The sequence below is a fragment of the Argiope bruennichi genome, chromosome 4 (genome assembly GCF_947563725.1).
Source record: "Argiope bruennichi chromosome 4, qqArgBrue1.1, whole genome shotgun sequence".
Lineage (NCBI taxonomy): Eukaryota > Metazoa > Arthropoda > Arachnida > Araneae > Araneidae > Argiope > Argiope bruennichi.
In genome coordinates, this window is record NC_079154.1 from 135,396,236 (window position 1) to 135,409,824 (window position 13,589).

General features: G+C 29.0%; 1 protein-coding gene across 1 annotated transcript in view; it reads left to right on the forward strand.

Annotated features, from left to right (window-relative positions):
- LOC129966004 (sodium/mannose cotransporter SLC5A10-like) overlaps positions 1-13,589 on the forward strand; it is a 37,693-nt gene that overhangs the window by 4,860 nt on the left and 19,244 nt on the right. Inside the window, exons 2-7 of the mRNA XM_056080333.1 lie at positions 1,188-1,259; positions 7,229-7,333; positions 12,048-12,107; positions 12,188-12,292; positions 13,004-13,109; positions 13,216-13,296. Coding sequence (XP_055936308.1) covers positions 1,188-1,259; positions 7,229-7,333; positions 12,048-12,107; positions 12,188-12,292; positions 13,004-13,109; positions 13,216-13,296 — 529 coding nt within the window. The remainder of the gene's footprint in view (positions 1-1,187; positions 1,260-7,228; positions 7,334-12,047; positions 12,108-12,187; positions 12,293-13,003; positions 13,110-13,215; positions 13,297-13,589) is intronic.

The window sequence follows — 13,589 nt, forward strand, 5'->3', positions numbered from 1 at the left end:
TGAAAGCACAAAAGCTTAAGGCTCCCATCCCAGGCTAATTAATTTGCATAATTCAAAGTAGAGTGTCGACCTGGCCCCTCGAGATGGCCAGAGTCCGCAGTTCATCTTCTTTTTGAGGGCAGTGGAGCGCATTCACTTCGAAGGCCGACATCCATGAATAGATGATTCGCCAGATAAAACCGGATCCAGATTCAACAGTCTTGCTGTCTGAGAAATAAAGATTTGACCCTGAAAATTGTCATGAAAAGTAACATACAATATATCATTTAGGTGTCAGAAAAATGTGAAGCAACAAACTTTCCCTGTTCTTTTATACTTTTATTGCCATTTTTTTCTTCTTTTTTGTCACCGCTGGAATGCCACATTCTCATTTATCCCCACTTTAAGCACTTTACTATGAAATAGTTATCAAAACGTTTATGTAAAAATATTAAAAACTTTTTTTTTCAGCAAACAAAAGGCTTGTTAATTTTCCGGGAACATTAGTTTCCTTTGAAATTTCTTGTTTCTCAAAGTTATTTTGTTTTAATATTTTCGATAAAATGGCATTGATATCTTATTTCTTCCGAAATCCATCTTCAACCCATTCATTTTCTATGGACAGGACAGTCACCTTGGATAGTCTAGCATTTGTCGTATTTCTAGCAAATCTTTCACATGCTAAATGTTTGAACTGAATTAATTTTATTTTTTTAGTTATCATTCTTTATCTGCATGCATATGCGAAAGTTCATTCAAAATTTCTAGAAAACGACTTACTAGAAATTATGACTTATTAAACGGGTAAATTTTTATATCGTTTCAAAGAAGAAATTTTAAATACTTCGAGCTCCAAGAAAAAACTTTGTAATATTTCTAATTAAGGGTGCAGTTCATTGCTTTTCCTTCCATAAATGGATGTGACATAAAAATAAATTTATCTTTCAATTTCAAAAAAGTGATAGCGCCTTTTTAATCATAGTGGTCTAGAATATGAAGGATACATAGTCACATACAGACAGACGAACATTTTCCAAAAAAATGTTGTTATCGAGCTCAGGGAGGTCAAAAATGTGGAGCTTCGTCAAAATCTGGAGCTCGAATTTTTTGACGAGTACTAAACTTTCTATATAGCATGTATAAGAAAAAGTAAAAATGCGACACAATGTATCATATTACAAATGTGTTAATCTGTGTTTCTTTCCCAGTCCTCATGGCGGAGCAAAAGAAACAGCATTAGCGGATACTTCCTAGCCAGCCGCAGCATGCACTGGATACCAGTAAGTAATATTTATTAATTTTTTTATTATAGATTGTAAACATCAGTATTCCAATGTTTTCAGAAAAAAATATTTCTTTTCAACAGTCGTGTATACAGTTTTTTTTTGTACATTTGATAAATATCTTTTCCTATAGACGTATTTAATCTAAAATACCACACAGATCTGCAGTTTTAATATTAACAACACATGCTGTATTTCTTCTTTGAATCTTACATCCATTTTCATTTATCTTTATTATAAGTTATTATAAGTAAAGATAAAGATGAATGTTTGTCTTTGTTTGTATGTGTGCTGGCGCTCTACACGCTAATACTACTTTTTTAACATGTAAATTAAGTTTCTATTTTAAATTCAATACTTAAAAATTATTTTAAGTACATTTGAAAGAATTCATTTCACAGAAAAATACATCTAAATTTTAACCTGTAAAAGTATATTATGCGTGCATGGAAAAAATTGGCTTTTATCAACGTGTTGCCATCACGTTGACAAAAATTCAAACTCAGAGCATTCATTTAACTCTCATTGCAAACTAAATCCAGAAAAGTGGATCTTCCATAAGTGTCTGTAACGAAGAAAATAAATATGGAACATGATATTCTTTCTAAAAAATAGTGCAAGTAAAAGTGACTTTTAAAAATATCTATGTTATTAATTCAGTAATTCAGCAGTATTTAAGGCAAACAAGGTTACATACAGACTACATTTGTGCCATAAAACACAAACAAATTAAAATTTTAAGTGCATACAGGATACTCTAATTGGCTCTCAACACCTAATTTCCAAACAGGCATATATATATATTTTGAGAAATCGTTTAAATGAAATATAGAATATTATTTTAAACAGTTTGAATCAATAAATATTCTGGGTATATTAATCATTTTATATTTTCATACAGATCTTTGGTTCCTGAGTTCATAGTAAAATATCCTCGAGACACTAACATTATAAATACAAAGGAAGGCTCACTTTATTGAAACTAAATCTGAATGATTTATGATAATTTGAATGTTATTGTCTTATAAAATCGCGCGATTTTAAACTGTCTAAAAGAAGAAACGCCAATCAATACTCAATACTCAGAGTATTCACAGTATTGATTAACCCAAAATTATGAAATTGTAGTTTGTTCTAAAATAGTGATTTTAAAAACTTCATAACTTGGCCAGATATGGTTGCAGAAGATAGAAGGTTTTTTTTTTATTTAAAAGCTGGAGTATAACAAATATTTCAGGGACATGATTCTTTAGGGACAAAGAACCGCATAAAATTCAGACTTCTTAATTTTATCAAAATACGTTTATTTGTCAGAAATAAAATAAAATATTCTTATTTGCGTCATTTAAATCCTTTTGGAAATAAAATTAAAAGCTGAATTTTATGATTGGTTTGAGAAGAGTTTGTTGAATGATTCTTTGAGATCTTGCATAAAGTATGAAAAATATTCTGCAGTGCACAGAAGACTTCAATGTGAACGATTCTGGCTTTTGCATTCATATGTAAAAATGTTTTTGTTTTTGCAAAAAAAGTTTTTTATTAATTGCAGTTGACTTCCTTCTCAATTTAAAATTCAAATTTTACGGGAACTGATAGAAAATGAGAGAAAATAATATTACAATGAACAGAATGGTAGCGTAAGGCTTCTTAATAATATAAATTATCTTAGTAATATTTTATTGAAGAATCTATTAATTAAGAATTTTAAGTGATTTTCAGTGCTATCTTACCTATTAGGCTTACTGACAATTTGAAAGCAAATGTTGGAAAGCAACTTCTACAGGCACAGTATCTTGCAACACGTCATCAATAGAAATCATAAGGTGCTTACAATTCTTCCAAAATTTCAGCTTCCCAGATTCAGAAAATCCCAGAATTTTAATTAGAAAATAATAATTCTTATGGTCAATTCTGAAGTGTTCTAAATCTCCATATTAATTAGCAAACGCTACTGAGAAAGCCTCCTTCTTCTGAAGCTTACGAATGAATAGTTATCCTCACGAATAAATAATTAAGATCCGGAAAACCCAGCTTCGTTCGGAAGTATTATTATTATCATTTTTTCTTTGTAAAATCGTATTTTTTTGGAGAAATATTTATATACGAATTCCACACTAACTACATATGAATATTTTTCAATCGTACTATTTAACATGCTATTCGATTACTGTATTCATTTTACAGTTTACCTACCATTATTTATATTTTTGAACTTGCACTCTATATTACCACGGTAGAATCGTGTCCGAGATCGCGCTATATGACATTGTCAGCATGAGAGCACATAGAAAAATGTTCTAATAATTTGTTTTTAATTTTTTTGTGTGTAAAACTGCGATTTTTCAGAAAAGACACCTAGATAAAAAGCAAAACTTTGTCTAAATATAAAATTTCATCCAAATCGTTAGAGCTGTTTCCGAGATACTAGAAATATATTATATATATTTATATATAGCTTTCTTTTTTATATTATAACTCGTTTAAAGTTATAATATAAAAAATAAGCAATGTGTAAGTTTAAATAGTTTCGACGAATATAAGCGGAAAAGCGATGGCACGTAAATGAAATTAAATATGTGTAACGTATCTTGCGGATGAATCACAAAACGCTTGATCAAATCATCATCTTGTACATTTCTGTTTAGTTTCGTAATCTAACGACGAAAAATTAAGAATATGCAGATTACATTTTTATGCAGCAACTTTTCTAGTGTGTTAAAAATAAATTTAGTTTTCTTTCTTTTTCTGCTTTTGAGTCTTAACTTAAAAAATTCTCAAATTATATGGAATCAAAATTTAGTTACATGAATCGTTTAAGTGATAATTAAAATCTGAGAAAATCAAGTTTATTCATTGTCATTCGAAATATGCACTAATTGTACAAAGCGTTCGAATTCATAACTTCAATAAGTCAGTGAAAAATTGTTAAAAATATTCCATTTTTGCAAACATGAAAGAAGAGAATTTATACTGAAAGGTTTAATACAACTAACTTTTTCCTATAGATGTCTAAAATACGGTATTTCATACTTTTAGCCTGCTTCCAATTTATCATGTTCAGACAAACTCCTAATGTACATTTTGACGGATTTGGTTCACAGTTGCATATAGATTTGAAATTAATGAATTTAAACCATGTGCTCAATTTCCTCTGTCTCATTTATCTTTTTTTGCACTGGATTGTCATGTTCAGATAGACTTTCTGTCGTCTGATTTTGTCCAAATTTTGTTATAAATCTACAACTTGTATGTAAACAGGTATTCAACCATCTAGCTTATTTGATGTTTGAGTGTATTCATATATAAATGGACAGACCAACATACATACGTTAATTATTTCAAAATGTAAGCGGAAAAATTCAAGATTTGAAATCCATTGGAACTTCCAGATAGGATTTCTTGAAGATGGAAATTAATATATATGCTACGGTAAATGTGATTAATACTATCATTATATATAATTACCAGTGATTATTCATAATCATCACTAAACTGATGATTAGGAATAATCACCACTAGCGATTATGAATAATCCTCAGTAATTATACATAATCACCAATTTATTACCTTTACCATAACATATATAAGTTGAAAGATACGTGATAGAAGATAGAAAAAGATAAAATTACAATTATAAAATATTTAAAATTTCTAAAAACAGTACTTCAAAATCAACGACAAGTATTATAGTGGTCTCCTTGTCTGCGACTCCCCCAACGGTTAAGGATTTTCAGGACAGTGAGTGGCAAACCTGAAATGGAAAATAAGTCACTGCATGTCGAGGCTTTGTTGCAAGTAAATAATTAACTGCTTTTGTAACATTTATTATATGTAGTGTCATTTTCCGTATAATTATATATATTTTTAATTTTTTTGCAATACGCATAGATTTATGTTTTAAATTATATCTCTAGCGGTGATTATTCGTAATCATCCATAAGTTGTTTTTTTTCCAAAACTTATATAGCCTCTATTCATCTCGCAATCATGTGGCGCGACACTTGCCGGCTTATTGTACAATCTATTGAGCAAATAGTTAGGATTTCCTGTTTATCCCGAGTGAAGTGTAGTGCGATAGAATTTGGTACACAGAAGTTTCATTAAACAAATGAAAATTCCAAATATTAAGAACTGACCTTGAATGATTGAGCAGTACTTGGAAAGGCTTTCACTTATTCTTTGCGTGTTATTCTGAAATTCCAGGAAAAAATTTAAGCTGGAATTTAATTCATAATACTAGTCACTAAATCAAATTTTTCCCTTTACGAACTCACCGTGTAAAAGAGAAATAAAGGAATTTCATACAATCTAAGCATTGCAAAACAAGCATATATATATATAGCATAATTTTGGTGGAAACTTGGCCATGAAAATGATACTTTTGGACTTTAAATTTCGGATTATTTTTCCACGTTAGGCATAATATGTACATAGGGGCAAAGGTAGAATGTTAGTTCACATCAGAAGACAAAGTATTATAAATTTTCCCTTCAATGATTCTACTATGAGATTACGATAGGGATTTCTTTGATACTTGTAGACTTAGGAAATAGAATCTTAGGTATCTTTAAAAGAATGATATAGGCATTAGGGATTGGATTGTTATCCTTTCGTTCGTGGCGTGAGAAATTTGAAACTCAGTAATTTTTTGGGCGTGGGTGAGAAATAATTAAATTAAAAAATGGGATTTGGATGATGAAAGTTATTTCATTGGAAGTAGAATCGAAATTTAGAAATAATTAGCTTTGAAATTTATGTAAATCTGGAGTAAAAATATATGATTTTTACTCAGAGAAAGAGAAAAGAAGGAAGAAACATTCAAAAGAAAATCGTCAAAAAATTCAAACTCGAAATTTTCGTAAATATGAGTTTCTTATACTTCTCTGCGTCTCGAAAATCCTTGTTTCGGAATTACGTTGTCTGTTTAATGGCCTTTATCTCAAAACAATAACTCACCGTGATCTAGACAAATGAAATTTGGTGTATGGTTTTGATCTAAAACTGTTTTTACTCCATTAAATGTTGGACAATATCTTCTGCGAAATATCTGCTTATCTGATTATATATGTGCAGGTCAACATGAGATAAGAGATAAAATGAAACTTTAGCCAAAAGCTATCGATTCCTACAACGTCTTATATGAATTCCCCTAAAATCATGCCTCTCCATCTGAGTGCATCTGGGCACAAGATATAAAAAATGAACACGGCAGATACATCAAATATAGAATGACTTTACATCTACATTATTGATCTGCTTCTAATAAGGGATTAAATCCATCAATGGGTAAACAATCAAATTGCCTTTTCGGGGGTTTCCTAAAGATGTCAATTAATAAACAATGAATTATTATATGGTTTTGGCGTAAAAAATGTAGATGGATGTCACATTTTGGATGCAATCGTTCTAGGAGTAAAGGCTTTCACAATTTTATGAGAAAGTTGAGCTCCCACTAGGTTTAGTTGTAATACAATTTCGAATAAAACAGAACTGCAGGTTATCCTTTTTGAAGATATGAAATGTTAGAAATTATTAGCAAAACAAAACAAAAAAACACATCTCTAAAAAGGAATAGTTTGAAATTTTTTCAAAAAGTTAGCAAAGTTCTTAATCTAAACAGTTCTTAAGCCACCAAAATCTTCTTAATATAGAATAAATACTTTTAAACGATGATAAAATTGAAAAGAAATACTAATAGAAACTCCTTTTGGAGGATTTTAAGATATTGAAAAATCCACCAATAAATAATTATGATTATCCTTGAAGTCTGTAATTTATAATTATTTATTTTATTTATAATTATCCCTAAAATCAAAATATTTGTCATTCATCAGATCTTTTTTTTTTTTTTTTGTCCCCTCAAAAATATCTTAAGCTAGGTTATAAGCTAAATTATATTTAATGAATTCTGAAATCCTTATTATTAATTCTTCAAGCTCAATATTCGATTTTTCTTTCATTTCTAGGTTGGAGCATCTCTATTTGCAAGCAACATTGGTAGTGGCCATTTTATAGGTCTCACTGGATCCGGAGCCAGTTCCGGAATTGGAATTGCAGGTTTCGAACTCAATGTACGTATTTCTTGAGCTCCTTTTTTTTCATTCTATCGCTCGGATTTAATTTGTGCAATGCACTAGTAATATTACTGTAATAAAACAAAATATGATGATCGACAAGTTTTCTCAAAGGAACTTCTAAACGCTTTTGATGTTTCTTTTCTTATTGAACAATTCATTTTTCAATAAGAATTTAAGTAGTTTAAGAATTAAGTAATAAGATAATTTAAGTAGTGTTTCGAATACTGATGATTGCGGTGCAGGATAGTGATATATGTTTCGGTTATTTTGAGAAAATGGAAAAAAACACCCACGATGTTATCAAACATTAAAACTAAAAAGCTATTTATGAATAATATTTAAAATAAATTAAATGAATGGTTAATAATTAAATATTTTAATAATAATGGTTAATAATTAAATATTTTAATAATAAGCATTAAATTAAATGTAATAAATTAATTTCAAAAATCTTTTTATAACTGATTTCTCTTTTGTTCTTGAAATAAAAATCGCCCATTGTTCAGAATGAATTATTTACACAAATTAAATGGAATTAATACGCATCTCCGTAAAAGAAATTAATATCCTTTCGAAACAAACAATAAAATCATAATCATGGCTTTTGATTTTTTTCTTTCTCGCTTTGCCGTTTACAAAAACATTTCAGTTATTTTTTAATCAAAAACTTCTGAGAAAAGAATATATTTTTTATTCGCTATGTTTTACATTGCACAACAAAATCACAACGATGTTCTATATTATCCACAATCTAACAAGGAATCTACAGAGGTAGATTAAATTAACATTATTTTAATGTTGATTTTAGCTGAAAGGGTTGTATTGATTTTAGCGAAGGTGGAACTATCCCCCCCTCTCCAGTTTCCCTAATACTTACACAAGGTGTTGTCTTTGTGTTTACTCTTGTAGTAATAAAGAAGTGCATCATGTATTTTAGACTTTTTTATTTGGACCGAATTGAGTCCAAATTTGATATTTACAACTTGATATAAAAACCATGTATTAACAGTCTTCCACCAAGCATTAGCATTTTTCAGTTTTTGTTTCCATAAAAACATGTAAACTGGAGAAGCAATTAATCTATGGATGAGTTTGATTCAAAATTTGATATATTTCTATAAATTTGGTGATAAAAGCATATGCTTTATTTCATATATTTGATTTATTTCATTTGTGAGAACTTACATGCACTCAGAAGGAAAGATATATTTTCATATAATGAATTTGACACATATATGCATTTTTATTGTAAAAGCTACACGTGTCAAATTGTTTTATTTTAATTGTCATACTTATATATTATAATACCACTCCATGCTTTTGCAACGTAACCTAAGTGGGAGACCAATCATACCCAGTGAGTAGTGATCTTTCTTGGTTATCTCCGGTGCAGCATATCCTAGAAAAGGATCTTGCGCCAGGAAATAATCACATCTAATCTAATCTTCTTGGTTTTCTTTATTTTACCAGAGTCGAAATTCAGTTGTTTAATATAAGAAAATGTTAGGAAGTTTGATCAGTAACTAGCTCTTGTTCTTCAGAATTTTGACAGAAATATGTTGAAGACTTAAAATCCTAGAAATATACAGGATAAAAGCGATCTTGTGCATTGTGAAAATAAAAATAGAAAACGGACAAACTGTAACATAAAAATTAATGCTGCTTACAAACAGGAAAAATTATGAAAAGCGGAAGAAAAAAAGAAGGGAAAAGAATAATAAAAATAAGAAAATATTTAAAAAGAAAAAAAATGCAATTAGAGCTATAATTTTTTTTATGTACAGAGTGTTAAGTTTTCCCTGAACTATCAGAATAAATTGTTACTTGGCTCAGGATTTAGCTTGTCTGTTTAGTTATTAATTGGCTATTAATTGAAAAGATTCTAAGAAATTCACCAGAAAGTATTATAAAACAAGAGAAAGAGAGAAATAGTTAAATTAAATGAGTCAGAAGATAATTAACAAAACCCCTCATTATTATAAAAACCAAAGTAAAAAACAATTAAAAGAAATAAAAAAAATTAAGAAAGATATAAAATAAAATAATGAAAGAAGAAAATGATTAATAAAAGATGGAAATATTTAAACCTATAAACATACATACAAAATAAATACAATAAAAAAGGTACAAAGCTTTGGAGGCAAAAAGAAAGCTACCTACACTATTAAAATTTAGAGGTAAAATTATTTACGATATCAATAGTTTTTCTTCATATACTAGGAAAAAAGTCAAAGTAAGTTATAAAGCAATATAACTTCATTTTAATATTAATGTACGTTTCTTGATACTGCACAGATATTCTATTCTAGAAGCCTTTGTAAACAATTCACAGAAAAAACAGTAGCAAAAAAAAAAAAAAAAAAAAAAAAAAAATTACAGGGAAAAAAAACTTTCTATTCATATTTTTTTTTAGCCCACATTTGACAGATTACTCCTAAACCTTTCTAGGGACTGCATTCCGAAGCAGCGTGTCGTTATCTCGAATTTTATTTATAAACAATTAAAATTAATGTGAAACTGCTTCCAATGCATCCTCCGGATAAGATAATCTCATTTTACGACTTTATCTGAAGAACCAGAATTTGAAAATAAAATTTCAGAGACTGATAAAAATTATCTGATAAAAGTATTTTCACTTTCACAAAGTATTTTCAGTAAATTTTTGAAAGATAGAAGGATTAATATTAGATAAATATTAGGTTTTATATCTAGAAACGCCAACTATATCGCCTATTTAAAGGGCAAGAAAGATATATTAATTTATTTGATATTCAAACATGCGAGTTAAAATTTGATGTTAATTCCAGTACTACTTGGCGTAGCATATTAGCCGTTCTGTTATTTGCTATAAGATTCATAACAAAAGAAAAGGATGGCACTTTCTGATAATCAAAGCGAACTTGGAGTACTCAGATAGAAATTTAAATAGAAGTGTGATCAGTTCCAATATATGGAAACTGGCCATATTTGTATTTTTCTTATAGGAAATACTTGAAAGCCTCTAGCAACCAGATAAGTCCAGGGAACAATTTATTGATTTGATAAAATGAACACTGATCCACGAGTTTTTGAATAAGGCTAATTGAGAGAATAAACTAGAAGATGGAAACTATAACATCCAACTATTTCATCCAATCTACACTTTAACTTGTTGAGTTACCAGTCGGCAGAATAAATTTAGCCATTCAAAATGTTACATTTAAAAATATTATCCGGTTCTTTTACCTCTCAAACATCGTTTAAATTCAGAGCTGTATGAAAATAGATCGATTTTAGAAGACGAAATGTTTCAAACTTTTGTGTGGATAATCATTTTTGAAAGCAATACGCCATTTCATAGAGAAAGGAAATATTCGTCTTACATCTCTGTGATTTGGATTAGTCAAATCACGTATTAAAAAGACGTATAACGCATTATTTGCTTTCTTCAAACATGTGAATTTAATTTCTGTGATAAATTCACCGATATTAGTTACAAAAAAATGCCCTACAAAATCACTTGAACAAACCTACAAATTGAAATAGACAATTTTCGCTTTCGGTTTATGCACATGATGTATCAATGACTAACAACATCTAATTGACTTTCTTCTCCCATGTTTAAATAAGATCACCCATTAAGCCCACTAAAATCCGCAAATGCTGATTCATTGTGTAGTGCATACATATAGTTAACGCTTTCACAATTATGGCCATTACGTTCACAAATTAAAGGGCAATATAATTTATAAAACTTATTGAATTCTTATTAATAGTATTGTGTAATGTATGGAAAGTAGAACTTCCATTTTTATCCCCTTGCACTCGAATATTTCCTGTCAGGCACCATTCAAGACAGTGCATCTGTTAACATTTTATTCATTAAGTTTTTAATTTTGATCGTTTAAAATACCTTCTGAGTGGTAATCATAGCTAATTACACCGACTCTCCGAAGCCACGCGGAAAAATCTGAATGACCGGATCGCCATGACAGAAATGGTGGGAACTAAAGTTGAGTTCTAAGAGCCATCACCGGCCATGTTATAACCTCTCACGAAGAGGCACGTCCTGTCACTGGTAGAAGGTAACCACGCCACAACAAACCACTTCTGTACCTAGCAGAGTGGTGAGAACCATCCACCATGCCGGAATTTTCTCATCCCCTTGGGGATGAGGGGTCTTGCCTTGGACCACTATGAAGGGTCCCCGGGGGGATCCCCTTTCAGATCCCCCCGGGGACCCTTCATAGTGGTATGAAGACGTAGGAAGTTCTATCAACTTAAAACAGTTAAGGAGTTTAATTCACCTTAAAGCAATTATATATATATATATATATATATATATATATATATATATATATATATATATATATATATATATATATATATATATATATATATATTATGCATTGAATAATTATACATCGATTTGCTTTTCCGAGTCTAAAGGATTAAATTCAAACTAATTGTTGAATTAAAGCTTCTTCACAAAAAAGTTATCGGGTATAAGTTACAACTGCATACATAAACTTATGGTATATATGTTAAAAATGAATTCTGTATATTAATTAATACAATATTTAAAAATAGATTTAAATAAAAAATAAATATCGGCCCTTATGCTGAACCATTGCTTAGCATCAGTTTGAAATATGATTGTAGAGTTTTTTAAGCATTAAAACGTATTCTTTGAGCATTCTTCGTCATGCATCATCTTTTTTTCTGACAGGCTATGTTTGCAGTTTTGATACTTGGCTGGTTTTTTGTTCCTGTATATATGGCATCTGGGGTAAGTACTTCTATTTTCATAATAAAAAAAATATACAAACAGAGATCAAAGTTGTTATTAAAAATAAAAATATTTTCCAGGTTTACACCATGCCAGAATACCTTAGAAAACGGTTTGGTGGTCAAAGAATTCGGATCTACCTATCGGTTCTGGCCTTATTGTTATACATCTTCACAAAAATCTCAGTGAGAATTTATTTTCTTTATATAAATTTTAATTTATTAGATGCTTAAAGAAGTGCAATTTTACTCTCTCTCCCATGTTCCTAAACACTCAAAGTATTGTTGAAATAAATCTTAGTAAAGCACTCATCCTAATAGTTATGAAATATATTTTTAGTTCAAAAACATCTTTTATTGTTTATCTTTGATTTGGTTATGAGATTTGTTACCTTTTTCTCAATACTTATCCGAATGTCAAAAAATTCAGGTTCATAAGCACACTGATGGCGAAATTCAATGAGAATCAACTCAAAATGAAATAGCAAAGAAACTGTATGAATATCTTGTATTAATAAATTCTAGAATATCAAGATATTCTGAATAAACTGAAGAATTTGAAGTGAAAGTTTTTTTTGTAATAATATTTTAAATTTCAGTACTATTCAGTACAATTTCCTTATTGTTTTGAATTTAATTAATTATGACATTCTATTTTCAAAATCTGACATTTTGAAAATAGAATGTCATGAATTTGTCTTGTAATTTGTTAAAGATAATCCATTGATTAAAAATTCTTCAAAATTATTTTTATGAATTTTTTCAGTAAATCTTTAGATATGATATTAAAAAAATTCTTTATTTAACGTTGTTCAGTATTACAATAATAAATTTATTATATTCGTTCCAAAATAGATTGAATTAATTCTGTTTTTTTTTTTTTGAATATCATTTTAGGCTGATCTGTATGCTGGAGCAATATTCATTAACCAATCTATTAAATTGAATTTATATGCTTCTGTATTGACTCTTCTTGCAGTTGCTGCATTGTTTACAATAGCAGGTATTTTATTTGATAAATTTATCAACAATATTTAAATAATTACTATATTTAATACTTTACACCAAAGAATAATATTCACTTTAACATTTTGACCTTTTTTTCATAGGTGGTCTCAGTGCTGTTATATGGACAGATTTTGTGCAAACAATTTTAATGCTTTTAGGGGCCATGGTGTTAGCGGTTAAAAGTAAGTTACTTTCATGTATGGCGCATTTTATTTTAAGTACCAAATTTCAATTTCAGATTCTGCGGATAACATTAGCCATTTTTGATTAAGGTTAAAAAAAGAAACTATTGAATTTCTTTTCGTATTTTTGGAGATACTTTTAAATAAGAATGAAATTGCAATTGGTCCTAATGTAAAAAATGTTTTTTTTTTGTTTTTTTACTTGAAACTCTTCAAATGAGCCTAGCCAGTTCAATTCCAGTACATTATATATATATATATATATATATATATATATATATATATATATATAT